The 19,123-nt window shown below is 33.0% G+C and overlaps 4 protein-coding genes across 12 annotated transcripts; 2 read left to right on the top strand and 2 right to left on the bottom strand.

The window, feature by feature from the left end:
- Positions 1–117: 117 nt before the first annotated feature.
- Positions 118–4,965, top strand: LOC126855545 (ATP-dependent Clp protease ATP-binding subunit clpX-like, mitochondrial). Of its 6 annotated transcripts, none has more exons than XM_050603313.1 (8): positions 118–269; positions 822–967; positions 1,088–1,294; positions 1,471–1,619; positions 1,754–1,946; positions 2,199–3,103; positions 3,188–3,430; positions 4,144–4,965. In XM_050603313.1, exons 2-8 carry the CDS (start codon positions 898–900, stop codon positions 4,168–4,170), a joined length of 1,794 nt encoding a protein of 597 aa, XP_050459270.1. In that variant the 5' UTR covers positions 118–269; positions 822–897; the 3' UTR covers positions 4,171–4,965. The 6 variants fall into 6 exon arrangements, with proteins under 6 accessions (XP_050459270.1, XP_050459272.1, XP_050459267.1 ...); XM_050603315.1 differs by having other exon boundaries at positions 218–340; positions 1,754–1,934; XM_050603310.1 differs by having other exon boundaries at positions 218–340.
- Positions 4,966–5,081: 116 nt separating this feature from the next.
- LOC126855548 (mitochondrial outer membrane protein SLC25A46-like) lies at positions 5,082–7,899 on the bottom strand. The gene is made up of 5 exons (XM_050603320.1): positions 7,079–7,899; positions 6,530–6,812; positions 6,376–6,432; positions 6,015–6,291; positions 5,082–5,942 (listed from the first exon to the last, which is right to left on the bottom strand). The coding sequence occupies exons 1-5, from the start codon at positions 7,245–7,247 to the stop codon at positions 5,532–5,534; spliced, it is 1,197 nt and encodes a 398-aa protein (XP_050459277.1). The 5' UTR covers positions 7,248–7,899; the 3' UTR covers positions 5,082–5,531.
- Positions 7,900–8,039: 140 nt separating this feature from the next.
- Positions 8,040–17,383, bottom strand: LOC126855539 (carboxypeptidase D). 3 transcript variants are annotated; one of them, XM_050603299.1, is made up of 15 exons: positions 16,731–17,196; positions 16,383–16,627; positions 16,120–16,275; positions 15,770–15,945; positions 15,532–15,682; positions 15,334–15,431; positions 12,912–13,411; positions 12,344–12,802; positions 11,809–12,080; positions 11,262–11,436; positions 10,812–11,185; positions 10,588–10,729; positions 9,024–10,506; positions 8,721–8,897; positions 8,040–8,627 (listed from the first exon to the last, which is right to left on the bottom strand). In XM_050603299.1, the coding sequence occupies exons 1-15, from the start codon at positions 17,181–17,183 to the stop codon at positions 8,494–8,496; spliced, it is 4,995 nt and encodes a 1,664-aa protein (XP_050459256.1). In that variant the 5' UTR covers positions 17,184–17,196; the 3' UTR covers positions 8,040–8,493. The 3 variants fall into 3 exon arrangements, with proteins under 3 accessions (XP_050459256.1, XP_050459257.1, XP_050459258.1); XM_050603300.1 differs by lacking the exons at positions 8,040–8,627; positions 8,721–8,897; positions 9,024–10,506; ... (1 more) ...; positions 10,812–11,185; positions 11,262–11,436 and adding an exon at positions 11,553–11,720 and having other exon boundaries at positions 16,731–17,383; XM_050603301.1 differs by lacking the exons at positions 8,040–8,627; positions 8,721–8,897; positions 9,024–10,506; ... (4 more) ...; positions 12,344–12,802; positions 12,912–13,411 and adding an exon at positions 14,822–14,967 and having other exon boundaries at positions 16,731–17,357.
- On the top strand, positions 17,304–19,113 carry LOC126855549 (nuclear speckle splicing regulatory protein 1). Of its 2 annotated transcripts, XM_050603321.1 has the most exons (3): positions 17,363–17,451; positions 17,764–17,804; positions 17,897–19,113. In XM_050603321.1, the coding sequence occupies exons 2-3, from the start codon at positions 17,788–17,790 to the stop codon at positions 19,029–19,031; spliced, it is 1,152 nt and encodes a 383-aa protein (XP_050459278.1). In that variant the 5' UTR covers positions 17,363–17,451; positions 17,764–17,787; the 3' UTR covers positions 19,032–19,113. The 2 variants fall into 2 exon arrangements, with proteins under 2 accessions (XP_050459279.1, XP_050459278.1); XM_050603322.1 differs by lacking the exon at positions 17,764–17,804 and having other exon boundaries at positions 17,304–17,451.
- Positions 19,114–19,123: the final 10 nt, after the last annotated feature.

The raw sequence follows: 19,123 nt of genomic DNA, 5'->3' as shown, positions 1-19,123 counted from the left end.
GAGCACACACTTTTGCATAAGCGCATAACAATAAGCATAAGGAAATTGATTGGTTCATTTTCTTATGCATACATTTGTGGACCAATCAATTTCTTTATGTTTATGGTTATGCGCTTATGCAAAAGTGTGTGCTCCCCGCTAAAAGGTCTAGGTTGCACCACCACACCACCTCGCATAATGGGTTGCGTCCGCGAATATCGTGACATGAAACGAGTCAGCGAAATCGCGCGAGAGGGCGCGATTTGATTGAAAAAATCCCGAGTATTCTCGTATGTATTTGAGCTGTGTTGTGCCGTTCGCGGCATTGACGTTTTTGTCGCATTTTATATTAAAAATTTGGGTAAGATGCGAGCGAGTGTGAATCGATTTGTCGGTCAACAGCCGTGGAGATGCATTTTCGCGTCTATCTCTTTCTCTCTCCTTCCGTCTCTCTCTTGTATCATCGATATTTCTATGCGTTTATTGCATTTTTTTTGCTGTGTTATCGCGCGTCCTTGTGCGATTTGCCAATCTGTGGCGACGTAGCAGAATTTCGGCTATCGCACAAAAGTCTCATCTCGGTTGGAGTTTCGCGCATTTTTCAATCATCTCACAGAATTGCGTCGAGTATGAATCCAGCACGAGAAAACGTTGAAAACGACGGAGATAATCAACAGGGATAAAAAATGTTTCGCGAAGATCTCGTATTTTGACATATAGTAAACAATAGCTATACATTTCGTCACTCGTGTTATTTCGCAAACGCAAGCGCAGCCATCGATTTAGACATACTTATATCACAATATTCAGCAATACGCAAGAAAATACTTCTTTGATTTTAGATTCACATAATCGGAACGTCCAAGATAATCGAGTCTTTCATATTTCTCTCTTTTATTTGCGCTGAAATTCGCTGATATGAGTAGCGTACGTTGTTGCTTGATTAGCGCGGGTCGATTGGTGTCCTCTAATCATGTCAACAATCATGGTGAGTATTGTTTGTAAATAGTTTCTATATATGTATTTTTTGTGCTCTATTGGACTATAAATTGGTGAATGCTATCATTTATAAGAGAACAAATCTAATGTGAGATTATTTGTTGCATAGTACATAAAATTGTGAGAATTGTTGTGGCTAGTAGAGCTTTGACAATTAGCAGCAGCTTAGCAAAAACTCCAACCGAACCTACACCACCTTCCAAAAATACTACCACATCTAGTGGATCTACTAGTAATGGCACTGGTGGTGGAAAAAAGAGCACGCTCACCTGTCCAAAATGTGGAGATCCTTGTACTCATGTTGAGACATTTGTATGTAAGTAAAATTGCTGCAATGATATAGATGAGAAAGATAATTATAATATAAAAGCAATCAGACTTAAAATTGCTATAAATTCTTACATCTTAGCTTATATATTAAAATATCTGTACTTTTGCAATATTAATATTATGTTCTAATATAGCGTTAAACCATTTTTGCGAATAATACAGCATCTACAAGATTTGTCAAGTGTGAGAAGTGCCATCATTTCTTTGTTGTACTGTCAGAGATTGATTCAAAAAGGAGTTTGAAAGAAGCGCTGAGACCAGAAGATGGTAAGCAAGGATTCTACAGGAAACCACCTCCACCTCCAAAAAAGGTAATTATAATTTTGATTATTTAATTTAAAATTATGCAGATATTTTAAAAATAAAGCAAAAGCAATATTTTAAATAATATGCTTAAGCTGGACGAGAAAAAATATTTTGCAACAATGCAAAATGATATTTTTAGATATTTGAATATCTGAATGGACATGTTGTGGGTCAAGAATATGCTAAGAAAGTGTTAAGTGTTGCCGTTTACAATCACTACAAGCGAATTTATAACAATCTACCAGTACAAAACTCGCAGGCGCAAACCAACATTAATCCGATCAGCACGCAGGAAACGAATCATCCCTTCACTCACAGAGGTCCTAAGCCACGTAAATAGTGATATCTCGATGTTATGAAGTTTTTCAGTGTTATGAAATTTATATTTTAATCAGAATTTATTTTATATTGTTATGAAATCGAGATAATTTAAAAAATTAATTCAATATATAATTTCTAAAAACGAGATTGATAAAATAAATTGTGATTTGAAATAACAATATTCTCACAATTTGTTGCACTTTCGAAAAAATTATTACAGTACACAATATATAATTATTATAAACTTTTATTTGTCTCTTTAGATTTGCTGCATATATCGGGTATTGGAAATCCATTTCCTGGTGTCGGATTTCAACATACTATCAATCCAGGAGGCGAGCAGAAGACAAGCAGTCAAACTACACCTGGATCGGCTATATTAGATAGCAAGCAGCATCAGCTGAAATTAGAAAAGAGCAATATATTGTTGCTTGGTCCTACAGGTTCTGGTAAAACATTACTAGCACAGACAATAGCGCAATGTTTGGACGTTCCATTCGCTATCTGTGATTGTACCACTCTTACACAAGCGGGCTACGTTGGCGAGGACATTGAAAGTGTCATAGCTAAGCTTCTTCAGGACGCAAATTATGTAGTAGATCGTGCTCAAATGGGCATCGTCTTTTTGGATGAGGTTGACAAGATCGGAGCTATACCTGGAATTCATCAATTGCGAGACGTGGGCGGCGAGGGTGTGCAGCAGGGAATGCTAAAAATGTTAGAAGGAACGATTGTGAATGTACCAGAGAGGAATAGCTCGAGAAAGCTGCGCGGAGAGATGTTACAAGTGGACACGACGAATATTCTTTTCGTTGCGTCGGGCGCTTACAGCGGCTTGGACAGGCTAATCGCGCGACGCAAATCAGAAAAATATCTTGGATTTGGCGCGACGCCCGCAGCCGAGAGCCCGGGCAGAAGAGCGGCGACTTTGGCCGATGTCGCAAATATGTCACCTTCTACCGAGAAGGACAATAAAGAGAAGGACATGTTATTGCAACAAGTTGAGGCCAGAGATCTTATCGATTTCGGCATGATACCAGAGTTTGTCGGCAGATTTCCCGTACTTGTTCCTTTTCACACTCTCGACAGGGACATGCTAACGAGAATTCTCACCGAACCGAAGAATGCTATTGTTCCTCAATATCAGATGTTATTCTCAATGGATAAGGTATTTGAATAATTCTATTTTTCCAATTAAATCCGTCTTTAAATTACAGCTTAATAATTATATATCAATTTTCACGATACACAGGTGGAGTTAACGTTTGACATAGACGCATTGAACGCAATTGCCTCTTTGGCAATGGAAAGAAAAACGGGTGCGCGAGGTTTACGAGCGATAATGGAGTCTTTACTTTTGGAACCCATGTTTGAAGTACCAGGAAGTGATATAGTGTCCTGTCATATCACAGAACAGTGCGTAAAAGGTTACGAAAAGCCGCAGTACACGAAACGAGACGATAACAATGAGGATGATGTTCAGCAAGCACAGCATGTACATAATTAACAAATAATTAAAGAATGTGACACTTTGGTATAACTATTTCTTTTTTAATAGATAGGTGTTTAAATAGAAAAAAGTTAGGACATTTGATAAATTGCTCTATTTTAATTTTATTTTATAAAAAATATATAGTCTTTATATATCTTATCAAAACAATGCAAACAAGGCATATAAGTCTTTCAAACTGTCCTGTATATTTATATAAATTTTTGCTTTCTACAAAGTTTTAATTATTTCTTTCCTATAGTTAATTGCTATTGATTTTGAATATTATATTTGTTAGAATGTTAAATGTATTTCGTCTGCAAGTAATCATATATGTATATAAAATTTTATATATATATATATATATATATATATATATATATATATATATATATAGGAATATATGTATGTATATGTATGCATGTACATTTACATTTATTGGCAGTCATTTTATGACAAAAATACAGCTGTTGCGGAACCATAACAATATTAAAAATAGACATGAATGATAATCATTTAAAACTATTTGATATGATAAAGTATTATAAAAATCATAGGCTATTCATTTTTGCTTATATTTGGAACATGCATTATAAATGCTTGCTTCAACAAATATTGCATAAATAGAAGATGAATAGAATAAAGAGAATATTAAATTGATTTTTATTTACGGAAGGATATAAATATATTTTATACCATTCTATTCATTCATATTGCAGGGAAGATCGAAAAACCACACATACTAGCATTCCACATCCAATCAAGCTTTGCATCATGTATGCATTTATTGGTGATAACATTGAAAATAAAATGGCATAATTTATTCATTCGCCATAAATCTAACAATAGAATATATCAGAAAAAAAAATAATGTCATCAAAATCAATTTGACAATTTTAAGTGTCATACATCAAATACAGTGAAATAAATTCTGATCATAATTAAAATAAACTGACTATTAAGACATGAAAATATGAAATAGAGAATTACTAATTGAATATAATTGAAAATATTGTAAAAAAACCATATAACCATATAATACCAATAAAGAAAATTTCGATGCAATAACTCAAAATAAATTTTTCATATATTGTTATGCCAGGATTGTTTGTAAAGAGGGTACTAATGTTGTGTTAAGAAAAATTTTAAAAATCTTATAACTTGATTAATAATAATAAATTAAAAAATAAATACTTGTTTGCTGATGGAAAAATAATATTAATTGCGAGAAAAATTAATAATAAAATTGCGAGAAAAGCCGAAAAAAATGAACAAAACGATAAAATATATTATTTTATGTCGAAATATAATATAAATAAAAATGTCTATGTAATATATTGTATATATTATTATAGATTAGCAAAAAAGAAAATGTGAATAATGTATGACTTGTATGTAATTGTTCATCTATTTATAGATTATCTTACATGATATACATCTCACTATTATAACTTACTGTTTTAATTGTACAAAAAGAAAAAAGAAAGGAAAGAAAAACGAAGAAAAAGACTGTAAAAAATATAATGTGGAGTGACAAGAATTACACGAGTTTTTTTTCCTAAATCTTTATTTCATATGATCTGACATCTTATAATATTTAGAATAACTCTGTATTTGTAATAAATCTGTAAGATGTAATTGTAACATATTTTATTTACCTTATAAATGGTTTATAATATTTATATATCAACATAATATTCTAATAAAATTACATCACATAATTACACATTTCATGGTATATAGAAATTGATTTTGGTGAAAATAATGACTATGTCATATGAAAATGACTATTTACAAGTATTGTCCATATTCCAATTTTACTTATAATATTAAAAAAATTTATATATATATAGATTTATTTAATCTCCTATTTAATTTGTATCGCGCTTGTAAAACGCACAATACAGAGATAGAAAACAATGCACACAATTTATACTTTCAAATATTTCGTTACCAGTAACAAAATGAAAAAATATTATGAAAACAATTGCAAAATCTTAATTCATCAGAATCATTAAAGACTGTGATAGAAATTATCTTTGTTAGAAATTAATAAATAATTCCGTATATATATTTTACAATAGTTTGTTACAAATGATACTTTTTTTCATATTTCATTATAATATGGAGATTTCTGTGGCTTTATTGACTTAGGTTTCGGCATCAGCATCGTGCCTAATTCTGTCAAAAGCCATTTCGTCGTACGCAATACAATGAAATGTACTGCGAATTGCATAATAAGAGCACCGAATCCTTTATACAAACCAAGTGGTCCTTCGGTCGAGATTATTGTACGATAACAATCAGCCGCACTGCTATATCCGGTTAATAATGGTGTAACGCTTCTTCCAGTGTCTAAGTTATCAATAATGGTGCGTGTACCTTGAAGATGTAATCGATGAATAACAGTTTCAAGAGGATAAAACACGACATCTGCAGCACACGTTGATATAAGGATAGATTGCAATTCTATATCTTGGACAACACTTTCAGATAATAAATCTTTACTGTATGCGCCCTGAAATAAAATAATGGTTCTGCAGATTACTCAAAAACGTAATGTTTAAAAAAAAATCAATTAGATACATACTCTTGCCTCCTGCGAATGTTTATGCCTGACATGCATAACTCGACTAGATACTCCTCTCACAATTAGAGTAAAAAGATATTTTGATACTTCGTAAACTATAGTAGGTGGTACAAGGGCATAAATAGGAATAAGTCTACCCTTATTACATACATCCAGTAGCCGAATTGCACCATCACGAAAAACATCCAGGATTCCAGGACATTCAGAAGCAATCTCGGACTGGACTGTCTCCACAAGAGATGCAGAATAAAAAGGAGTCACTATAGCTATGGAGACACTATAAAATTTAAGATTATATACATTAATAAATGTGTAAATTATTATAATATTAATTTACATCAATATACATTCTTACAGTTACCATTTGAGAAGGATATGTTGACCAAATGCTTTAAAAGAGCTGTTACAAGTAATCTTCCTGTAATTAAATATCAAGTTTTAAGAAATTTTTTTTATATAAATCTTTTCATAAATACCACAAAATATAAAGCATTATTATTCAATGATCACCTTACTTTGGCCACGGTGTGATCTTTGAAATCAAATCCTCGATTGCCAATGTCATGCCTCTCACAAGTAATACCGAACCAATTCCTTTCCACAGTGTATTTATACCTTGAGTCTGATGTAAACGTACTATTACTGGAACTAAAGTTATGGGCATTAAATGATATTTTGTTGCGCCTGGATTAACCTGACACTGTCTTCGCAATACCACAAAAGGATGTATTAACAGATTTCCTGTAATTAAGCTCGCCAATCCACAACCTAATCCCACATACTTGCTCACAGTAGTGTCTGGAAAATAAGTTTATCAAATACAAAATGTAATTGTAAATTTGATAAATGCTTGATTTAACCTGTTCTATTTAAATTTTCATAAAAATATATTCAATCATTATCTTTTTTCGAAATAAATGATTGAAAAATCGCCGCTTGATAATAAAAAAGAACTATAAGTAATAAAAATAACGATCGCGCGCGCGTTTATTTACAAAATCAAACAAGATCTTATCAATCAACATATTCTAAAAAAACCAATGATTAAAAAAAAGAAAACTCACCATCGTCGACAATCGGCGGATTGTCTTCTGCCAGAGGATGCATAACAGGTATATCTAGAGGACGGATAACCTCTCGACCGTGATACTTTTGTGGATAGGGCGCATTCATCTCCCACGATCTAACGGACCGACCTCGATATACACTCTCATAGCCCTCTAAACCTGCCATTTCTACAGAAAACAAATCAACGAATTCGTTTTACTAAACATTCGCGAATTGTTTTCTCCCCGTTTACATTACAGAATTCTTACAACCAAGCTCATAACTTGGTGGCAGCCATTGTGATTTTTCCTTCACCCACACAAAAGATAAAATTACGGCCGTATTCTAAAATTCACTGTCAGTACTGGAGATCTATAGTTTATACGTAACATGTCTTATAGATTTTTAAAACTAGCAGAATTTCGGAACATGGCCTTAGAACCTGATAGACATCCGAGTAATTCTTTATTTAATAGTCAATCGGTACATTGGACAATACGTATTATAAGGGTGTTCTTTCTCCATCTTTTCTCTTCGATGAAATATTTGTCGTATGTACTAATTGGAATCTTTGAGAGATTCTAGAAATTTTTTATATTCAATTCTCGTATATCGATATACATCCGAGATCCGATAGATACATTTCATTGGGGAAGTCCTTTCTTTTTTTTTGGGTTTTATTAGTCGATTGACAAAGTAAAGTCCTAAATAGAAAAATTTGATTTTATCTTATTTTTATTTTGGAAATCAAGAAGCAGTATTATATTTTTATGCCTGCATAGTTGATTTTAGAGATGAAGTTTATATATAATTGTTAAATATTTTAATTTAATTTTATGTACAATAAAATGCGTTGAAAAATTTTCATTTGATACAAAATATGAAATCATTTTGCATTATTATATATTATGTTTATGCATTATTAAATAAATTTTTTATCTTCTATATATAACCCATAATATTGACACATATGATGTATTATTCTCTCATTGTATATCTATTCTTAAAAATTACAAGTTAACAATCTAGAAAGTTCTTTTTCTTTCTGCACTTTTCTAATCTTATTTAAAGTTCCAGTATAAAATTTTCTGATATTTACATACTCTTATACAATTTGTTATGTTCTTTTATAAAACTATTCTATTTTTCGAATTTTTATATATTTATATATAAAAATATAACCAAATTAAAACATGATCGAAACATTTATATATTAATAATAATGTTTTCTCATATGTTGTTCCAAATGTAGCACAGATCTAAAATATACATATATAAGTACATATTTCATACTTGGACCCTAGTTCTTGTTTTAATTAAACAATTATTTCTATTTCGCTATATTTATAATTCGTATTTAGATAATTCTTATTTTAAAGCTGCTATATTTATACAATGTAAAAAACTGTATATTGTACGAAAAAATTTGTTATCACGTTTGTCTTGGTATTTTATCGTTCCATTCCAGCTCGGGCCGAATAAATTCTAAATCGCTGCCATCCTCGGAGCTATTATCGTCATTGTCGAAATACGGTCTTGTAATTTCATTATCATTCGAAAAATTCTCTACATTATGATAAATAAAAATTAACATTTTTTGTACATATTGAAATTTATAAGATTATTTTGAATCGTAATATGTGCAATAAAAATAATTACTATCGTCCATTGGTCTTCGAAATAATATAATTTCCTTCTCGTCATCATCGAAAAAGCTACCGCCGTCCTTTAGTAAACTGAATGCATATCCTTTTCTGCTTTTCTCCGAATCTTCCGAAGATTGGCACCTCGTGCAGATATATATGCTACACAGTACAATGCCGAAGCATATCATACCTGCAATAGAATTATTGCATTATGTTAAAAATTTACATTGAGAATAAATCATATAACAAGATCTTCTTCATTACACATCCTTAATTGTTTTCGCTCATTAAATAATCTTATAACTTTGATGTTTACCTGTTATCATAATGAATACTAATCTTGGTATTCCTACAATATTGTCGTCACGCATAAGTTTGAACATCAATTTCGAGTATTTCCTCGTTTCGAACGAGTGCATAGAGACGAGTTTGGTTTCTTCGTGATATCCAGGCGCAGTAGCTGTTACATTGTGATTTCCAGGTGGCAATAGAATGGAATAGAAGCCTGACTTGCCATTTTTAATCACATGGGGCGATCTGTCGTAAGACAAAACGACATCCACAATCGGCTCATCGTTTTCATTGGTGATATATCCTCTTACACTTTTGCTCAGCTCTTGTATGCAAGCCAATAAACTGATTTTATTCTCCTCCCACACGGCACTTGAATGATCGGTAGTGCAGCAGGTAACGTACACGTCCATCATCAAAGTATTTGTATTGAAATAAATGTAATCCATCAGAGAATGATTTCTGCCGATTCCCATTCCTGCGTGTATCACGCTATTGTCGCCGATATTCGAATCTCGCTCGCATTTCGAATTTCCAGACAACTTATCTGTTCTCGCATCAGCGTACAATGATGCTAAATGTCGCAATAGATCTTCGTCGGCGTTTTCGTATCTTTGTTCATCCATCGTTCCATACTCGCGACCGAACGGAATCTCTATGTGCCGCGATCCGCTATTTAAATTCACGGCTAACACAGCGTTAATGTTTCTGAACCAATTCGCGATCATAGCTGCTTCATTGCCAAGTTTATCATGAATCGGAAACTGTCGCGAACCATTCGATGGCGGTGATGCACAGGTGAGACTCGCGTTAGAATCAGGCGAGAAATCCGGAGCTATGTATATAGAAAAGTTGTCGATGTAACGTGCGATCGTAGCGTTCTTTTTATAATTATCCAAGAGATACGAAGCAAGATGCAAAAGTACCCCAGACGTGACCGGATCCGCTCGTAGTACACCGGCCGAGAATATGACGGACGATCGTCCTATCCGGTCGTTCTCGGAACCGATCTCGAGACACATTATCTTGCTACCCTTCACGGTCCTGCCAACAGTGTGCAAACTCGTTTGTCGCGGATATTTGACATTCAAGTCGCTCAAGACTCGATTTACGAAGCTCAACTTCTCAGATACTTGATTATGATTTGCTGTATCGAGCTGCGTCCCATTTTTCTGTATCATCCTGATATTGATATCCGTTACACTTTGCTGTCGCACGGAAACCTTTAATATTCGCGTTTCGTATCCCTCGCAGGAAACAGTTAACGTATATTCGTCAGGTACCAATATCATTTTGAAATAAGCCATGTTATGTGACACGCTGTAATTTCTCTTTCCTAGTTTAACACTGGCCTCACGAAGTGGCGCGCCGCGTTCGTTCATCACCGTCGCGCGAATTCCACTCGCAAGATTCTGTACAAGCTCCATAAGTGGTCCTAGATTCTCACGCCAGATGATAGGGATCGAGTCTGCGGGCGGATAGTTACAACACGACAAACTTATGCTCATCTACATACGCAAAGAAACGACATATTTAAACATTTGGTAATAAGATAAGTATATAAATATTTTTGTATTAATTGCACTTACCACAGGTATATTATATACACGCTGTATCAAATTCGTTAAGCGTTGTGTATTATTGTTGGAATAACTGCATCTTTCTTTGTGCCTTGAGTGCTCGTAATTCTCAGCGAGCATTTTAAATGTATTTAGGTCGTCGTTGGAATAACTTGAAAAATTGATTAAAAAGAATTATATATTTTTTCAATAATATATATATTTATGCACAATTACGTTATACATTATGTTACCTGATTTGCGATGCCCCGCCTCCCAATATCACGACGACATCGTAATCTTCAGTTTGTAACATTCTCTCAAACGCATTCGTAATTATATCCGTTTGCTTAGTATTATTCTCCGATAACAACTTATTTCCCACTTCGTTTCTAACCACGGGATTGCAATCCTTATTCTCTTCTATGTTATCGAATGCCGGATCGATACCCGGAATAAAGTGCAGTAAAGCATTATCTAATATCCTCTGAATCGGTGGATTTCCAATTTTATTTCCCATGAGAATATGTGTTGCCAAACGTAATAGGATCTCCCGACCTGCCGGCTGAGAGGCAAACAATCCTCCCATCAACGCGATATGGAACTTATTCTCGTCAGGTGATCCCATCTGAAAAGTGTGAAATCTTAAATTAGGCGCAATTGAGAGAATAAGTAATTTATATCACTCGAAATCTCAAACTCACATTATGTGTTATCTTCAACGAATGAATGGCCATGCTAATCAATGAATCACCGGCTATAAATTCCGCAATATCAGGTTGATGATTTTCTAATTGACTGAATCTGGCACTCAAGTCAGAATTTTTCAAGTAACCGTCCTGCAAGTTTGCCCTTAAACCAAAGTCATATGCGGATGACCTGTAAGAGATATATCTCTATAGAAACATCGATTCTTTTAAAACTTTCTTGATATTTCTTTCGATTTTCTGGGGATACATTTCTTCTCTTTCTTTTATAAAAGATAAGATAAAGATAAAAGAAATGTATATATAACAACTTAAAGAAACATGCAGCATTTTTTATCTTCCGAAGTTTGCTTGAATGATTTCCTCGAATAAGATCCCAATCCGAGGAAGAAACATCTTTAAAAAAGTTGTTCGAGAGATTCATTCATGAAGTTATACACGAGTCGAGTTTTCCACCTTATTGAAGATACATCAATCTTTCATATCATCAAGTTAAATCTCAAAAAATGTATTATATAAATATTTTAAATAAATATAATTATACCAGTGTAAAGAATCATCGCGCATTAACGTAAAGTCCAAAGTCGCCTCTCCTCCGATTTTTTCATTATATGGGGGTACGGTGACGTTCTGCGTAAGGCTTTCGTATCCTACCGCGTTGACAGTTACATTATATCGTCCTGGTACTAGCAATCGCCAATAATCACCCCCTTCGGTGGTATAGATATCATGTTTTATACCTTCCACCGAGATTCTCGCGTGAGGTATAGGAGTGCCGATGGACGAACTTACCATACCGTGTATGCCTTTGCGAGACTGTACAAAAATTATATATATAACATTTACACCTTCATTTGCAGAAAACCTATCGATATTAAGTTATATCGTTTTTTTTTTTTTTTTTAAGTAAACTTTTATCTGAAATATTTTTACATATCATCTCAATAGTTTCAAAGATATTCGTGCGGATCGATTTAAATGGTAGATCTTCTATGTATGTAAATGTGTATAAAAGATTAAGAAAATTATTACATCAAAGAATTTGACTCGACATTTCATCAATATCGAAATGGCCATACCATCTCGATGAAACGTAGAAGTGGTTCCCTGTTCTCCAGCCAGTAATTTGGCAAATCGCTGGCATTTGGGTACTTTGTGCATCCCATTTCCAAGGTGATCTCAAAATCATTGCTGTTCAAATAATTGTAATCCTGCATGCCACCAGGTACGGGATACCAAGCAGCACCGTTCGTTATTCCATCGGGGAAATTTTCGTCAAGAAGTGTCTGAAAGCCTTTCGTCAACATTGGACATGGTTCCCCGAGATGCATTCGAGGATGAGCGTTGGAATACGTCAACGCTAACATCTTGAAGACATCGTTATCCGGACTCAGATTCGCGGCGAATTTCCGCGGACCGTTGTCATAAGGATAATTCGCGACCAACGCTCCTCCATGAAGATTGGCGGAGAGTACAAATGGAATTCTTGCTATCCAACGCATCACCGCCTCAGTCTCGGGCTCCTGATGCTGATTGAGCTGTAAAAAAATACACTTACATAAGGCCTGTTTCGATCATATAAATCGTTAAAATGATAAAAGTTAAGCGGAGACATTATACACGATTCATAAAGCGAAGAGAACCTACATCGTTAATTTCATAGCGATCGGGAAAGTTTCTATTGAGATCCACATCCTTCGCATTCGTTCTACCCTTGATCCCATCAATGTCGCCCTCCTTGGAGACCTCGTATCCATCAGGATTCATGCTCGGTAACACATGCAGTCTAACAGTTTCTACTAGCCGCGTGACTCTCTCATCAGTGCCGTAATTCTCGCAAAGATACCTCAGTAATAGCAACAGCATTTCTCGGCCCACCACTTCGTTTCCATGCATATTTCCGACATATTTCACTTCAGGTTTCTCGGGACTGTGCTTGCCGGGATCTTTGGTGACTTCCATAACGTAAAGCTCGCGGCCCTGCACGGAGGTGCCTATACTGTAGAGTCTCGTAATATTTGGATAATTCGCATTCAACTCTTTCAAGAATCTCTCCATCGCAACGTAGTTGTGATGCTTGAAGTTCACGGTGTGGTAAAAGCCATACTTGTCGATGGGTTTCATTACTTCATCAACAATATTTTTTCCTGCATTGTACGAATTATGATTGTTATCCATCAAAATTGAAGGAAAAAATTCATTAAAATAATCGTTGCAATAATTTGGATCGATGTATGTAATCATATCAATCTAAGATTAAAGATAAACACAAATCAATATCGTAATATATAAAAAATAAGATATGAATGATGCCACGAAACACAAGGTACAGAGAAAATGAAAAAAACTAATAACATATAAATCAAATGTATACAAGAATATTGTACGTAGGTTTAGAGGAAAAGGATATGCATTGAAAAAGTTACTCATTGTCAAGACAGAAATAATTTTTTTTATTTCTAGCTTTAAACAATACATATATGTAGGGAAAATATTGGAATAAATATATCGCTATACAGGTCTCACGAACATATTATCCGTTTTTCGACGGATTCTCACAGAGATCTACATATATTAATAGATAATTTTCCATGTACAATAAACTAATAATTGGCAGTACTATGTATTTTACATACGTTATATGCAAAATACAGTACACTTATCTCTTTTCTTTTCATTTTATGTACTTGCAGTGGTTTCATAAGAAATAAGCTAGACAAAAAGTTTCACATATATTGTCTTGTATATAGATGTAGATGTTATTTTTAAATATAATCTTTTTCATACATTCGAAAACTATTTTTTTAGATAATTCTCTATCAAATAATAAAATTAAAGAAAACTAAATAACTAGATATTATGTATTAAAGAAAATAATTGTTCAAAATATCTGAAAAAGCTTTGTCTACACATATTTATATGTGTAATAAATTGATATATTAGTATTAACATTTTGTTCGAGTAAATAATATAAATAATATAATTTGTTCATATGCTCATAAGTACATAAGTATAAAAAAAATATAAGGAAGAAAATGCAAAAAGAATTTAGTCTGATTCAAAATGCAAGCAATCTATAGTACAATGTTATAGAGTTATAGAGATAACCATATTATTTCTATGTAAAGATATGTCTGATCAGTTAATGTTTGCACTGGTATTATGAGATACTATTTTCCAATTTGAAAATGAAGCATTACTTGTCTGTTATAATGTACATATATTAGCATTATTTATATAAATCTTAAATATTAGCTAACACAATATAAAATTTATTCATAAACATATCTATGAACAAATAAATGTAAATAAAATAGAATTAATATTGAGATTATAAACATGAATAATAATAGAACCAATGTACATGCTCTTTGTCAAACTGGAATATAGTTGCAATATTTTCTTTTTTTATTTATAAACTATGATAAAAATAGATTTAAAATTCTTATTCCTCTTTTTCCACATGTAGTTCTTAAGATTCCTTTCTCCATACCTTGTGTTTATTTATATATATATATATATATATATATATATATATATATATATATATATATATATATATATATATATGTCTTTCTTTACTTAAATCTAATAAAATGGAAAAAAAAAGTCATGTTCATAAAAAACGCGAGAAAGTGATTCCGCAGTCGTAAATAATCAAAGATGTGTAACATCCAAATGTCACAACTGAATCATTAATTGTCTGTAAAACAAAATAAAAAGAAATAATAAAAAGTTTGATGTCTATAAAAAAAAAAAATTTTCGCGACAGAAAGTTTTTAAAATTATTAATAGTTTTAATATTATAATACAAACAAAATGTATCAATTATTAAAGCACAAATAAATGATTAATGCATTATTTATTAATTAGCAATAACTTGTAATATTTTAAATTAAGAAAAGAATTGCTAGACAAACAAATTACAGAAACAAAAACATAATTAAATAATTTAAATATTTTCGAATGTAAATTATTTTATAAATCTAGTTATTATAATCTATTATCATCTCATAAGGTGCAAGAAAATTACTAAAGAGTGATATTTGTGGATAATCTATGTCGTTACCTTGTTCATTAGATACTTCTGTGCGACTTAATGTGAAATTATGAATTGTTGGTATTCCTTCTAATACAGTCACTTTTACTGGTTTACTAGATTTATATCTAAGCAAAAAATAGATAAGATATAGACTAAACTTGTTAAAAATATTCTCCAGTTTAGCATAATAAATCGCACACTAATCCTAAAATGGTAATTACATACCCCCATGCAGTAGCGTAAACTGAATAAGTTCCTGGGAGTAGTAAACGCCAATACTCGCCATCAATTGTAGTTGTTACATTATGATTTATTCCTTCTATCACAATGTTTGCTCTTTCAATTGGATTAGCATTATCCCTATCATGTACAAAGCCTGAAAAAAATTAGAAGCAAATATATAAAATATGTAAAATTTCTTTTAATTAATTTAATATGATACAATAATGTATATGAACATAACCTTTGATTCCGATATGCGCTTGTTCCAGATATTTAATCAAAGATTCTTTATTTAATTGCCATTGATATGGTATCGTTGAACCAGGTGGGTACTTGCAACAACTCAGTTCAAATGTTATCTCAAATGCATTGGAACGAGCATAATTGTAATCTTGCATTCCACCAATTACTTCATACCTGTGGAAAATTCAGATTTAAACCATAATTTGACTTAATTAATTTAGTAGAATAAATAAATATATATATATTTTTTTAAAGTTCCAAAATAATATTCAACCATTAAGATTAAGTAAATAAGATTATTATAAGAATTAATATTGATTAATTGATTATAAATCATAATAAAATTACCAATATGCTCCATTTGTAACACCACCTGGAAATCTCTCTGGAGGACAAGCATCACCTTTATGCATTTTTGGATGATTGTCTGCATAAACATGGGCAAGATATTTAAACAAATCGTCATCTGGACTTTTACTTTCTATGCAGCATGTTTTTGGAATACTGAAAAGACATTTCTTTTGTCAGTCGATAGAGAATTCCTAATAATATAAGCTACATCTTACTGATAAAATACAGTTATTATCATGATAATTCTACGATATATTTACCCAGAATCATATGGATAACTAGCAACTACAGCACCACCATGAAGATTTCCCGAGAGGACAAAAGGTTCATTGGAAATCCAAGTCATCATAGCCACTGTTTCATTTTGACGACCATTTAGTATAGAAATGCCCTTTTTGATTTGGCTGATTCTTCTGTCAAACTGATCGGGAAAATCCCGATTTAAGTCGACACTATTGGCATTTTCCCTACCCGAAAAATCTTCTTTAGACTCGCATTTTCCTTCCTGAAGATCAAGATTTTTCGATCAGCAATTCTCTTGCATTATATATTTGTCTCGCATGAAAATAAAATTACAATTGCAGAAAGATTGAAAATTACAATCCTACCACTGATTTTTCAAAACCATCTGGATTCATGGATGGCATCAGGTAAATATCCGTTTCATTCACCAGCCGACTGATGCGATCGTCCTTGCCGTAGTGATCCAAGAGATATTGGCCGAGAATGATAAGCAACTCTCTTCCCACAGCCTCATCACCGTGCATGTTGGCGATGTATTTGACCATAGGCTCGCCAAGCCTACGTTGACCGACATTCTCCGAAATTTCCAGCACCAGAAGATCTCGACCTTCTACCGATTTGCCGATGGAAAACACCCGGGCCAGATGCGGATACTTTTCTTCCAGGGAGCGGAACAGTCGCTGGAGCTCGTCGTAATGCGTGTACGACGTGGTGACATAGTCATCGTCTTCTTCGTCGTACCTATTCAACGAACGGCTGTTTACGAGGGCGATGAACACAGCGACGAATAATACGAAACTACGATGTTGGCTTCCCATTTTTTTTTTTATAGGTGGAATCGCGCGCTTATTAATGTCGCTATTCCCTTGGAAGAAGTCAACAGCTGTCGTCGGCTGTCAAAGACTCATATCACAGGATTCATCCTTCCTTATATATGTATGTGTGCTGACGTTCGTGCGTCAAAATGAGTGGGCGACACCTCGACAGATCGAGTGACCGTTGATCGAGTGGAAACGGAGAGGAGCCAGAATGGAGGAAAAGAGAAAGCATTAAATTGGACTTATACGTTATGGCGATAGTACGAAGGTACGTACATACATATATACACACATACATACATACATACATACATACATATATTTTTCGTTCCGTTGGTCCATGCGCAATAAATCGCGCGATAACCGCGATATCGCTTAATGGAAATATCTCTTAAGAGGAGATTGTAAATTTGTCGAGAATTTATCGTGGATATGTATATACATACGTTAAAAAAAATAATCGTGTGATCATTTTAAAAGATAAACTGTGAGAACACATAGGGTCTGATTACATGTTATAAATCAAATACATTAGGTTAGATCTGTAGAGAGAAGGTTAGATTTTCTGTTATATTTTAAGGATTTTAATAAACAATCAAGTGTGATGGCTGGTAATAAACAGTAAGTAAATAAAATCGCTCAAATAATTTATGTCACAGTAAACAATTTTTGTACAATAATTGATTTTCTTTTTCTTTAATATATATTTACAGATATGGTCTTTTGCGGAAAAAGGAGCAACAGAAAACAATACCGAAGCTCAGTAATGTTTTTGGAGATGACAATGCCTCTGATGAGGAGGATGGCACCGATTGGGTCAGGAAAGCTCTTAAAGCAGAAAGTGAGAAGAATAGAATAAAAAAGCAAACAAAACTTGATATACAAAGAGCTCTAAATGAGGACCCAACAATTTATCAATATGATGAAGTGTACGACAATATGGAACGGAGCAAAAGTCAATCGGATGTCAAGAAGCAGAAGGAAAAGAAACCTAGGTATATACAGAAACTCCTAAAAACAGCTGAACGAAGAAAGAAGGAACAGGAGCATAGAGTAGAGAGAATGGTACAAAAGGAACGTGAAGCAGAAGGTGAGATGTACGCAGACAAAGAGAGCTTTGTCACATCGGCATATAGAGCAAAGTTGGAAGAATTTAAAGAAATGGAAGAGGAGGAAGCCAGAATAAGTAGATTGGAAGCTATCGGAGATGTGACAAAGCAGCAAGATATGTCAGGTTTTTATCGTCACTTATATGAGCAAACTACTGATTATAAGAGTGAAATTAATGAAGATAAAAATAAAACCAAGGAAAGGGGTGCCGAGCAAAAGGAAAAGAACAATTCAACAAGTGACACAAATGAAGAAAATGAAAATACAATAATGAATAAGACGGCCAATGCAACAGATGAAATACCAAGAGCAGTTATAAAATCTAAAAAATCAAGGCAATATAGGCAAAGAGCAATAGAAACATATGAATCTGATTCTGAAACTGAAACGAGCAAAGAAGAGTTAAAACAAAATCAGAATATTATTTCAACAAGGAGCAAAGATACATCAGAAATACATGAACCAGAAGGAAAGAAACAAAAATTAGATAAAAATAATATAAATACAGTTGAAAATATCATAGATGTTAAGAATAAAGATTTAAATGTAAAGGATCTGAATATACCTCAAGATAGCAAAAAAATTGATTCAGAAAATGAAGTCGAGAATGAAAAGAAGCCTGTTGAAAAAAAGGATAGATCCTCCATCTGGATAAAAAGAACAGTAGGTCCTTTATTCGAAGAAGCATTACAAAGATATTATGCACGGAAAGCGAAGAGGTTGACTATTGTGAATTAGATTGTAATTAACTTAAAATTATTTGTCATAATAATAATAATAATAATAATAATAATAATAATAATAATAATAATAATATACGAGATATTTCT

This window comes from Cataglyphis hispanica, chromosome 16, assembly GCF_021464435.1.
Source record: "Cataglyphis hispanica isolate Lineage 1 chromosome 16, ULB_Chis1_1.0, whole genome shotgun sequence".
In the NCBI taxonomy this organism is placed as follows: Eukaryota; Metazoa; Arthropoda; class Insecta; order Hymenoptera; family Formicidae; genus Cataglyphis; species Cataglyphis hispanica.
This window is presented reverse-complemented; position numbering and strand designations above follow the sequence as displayed.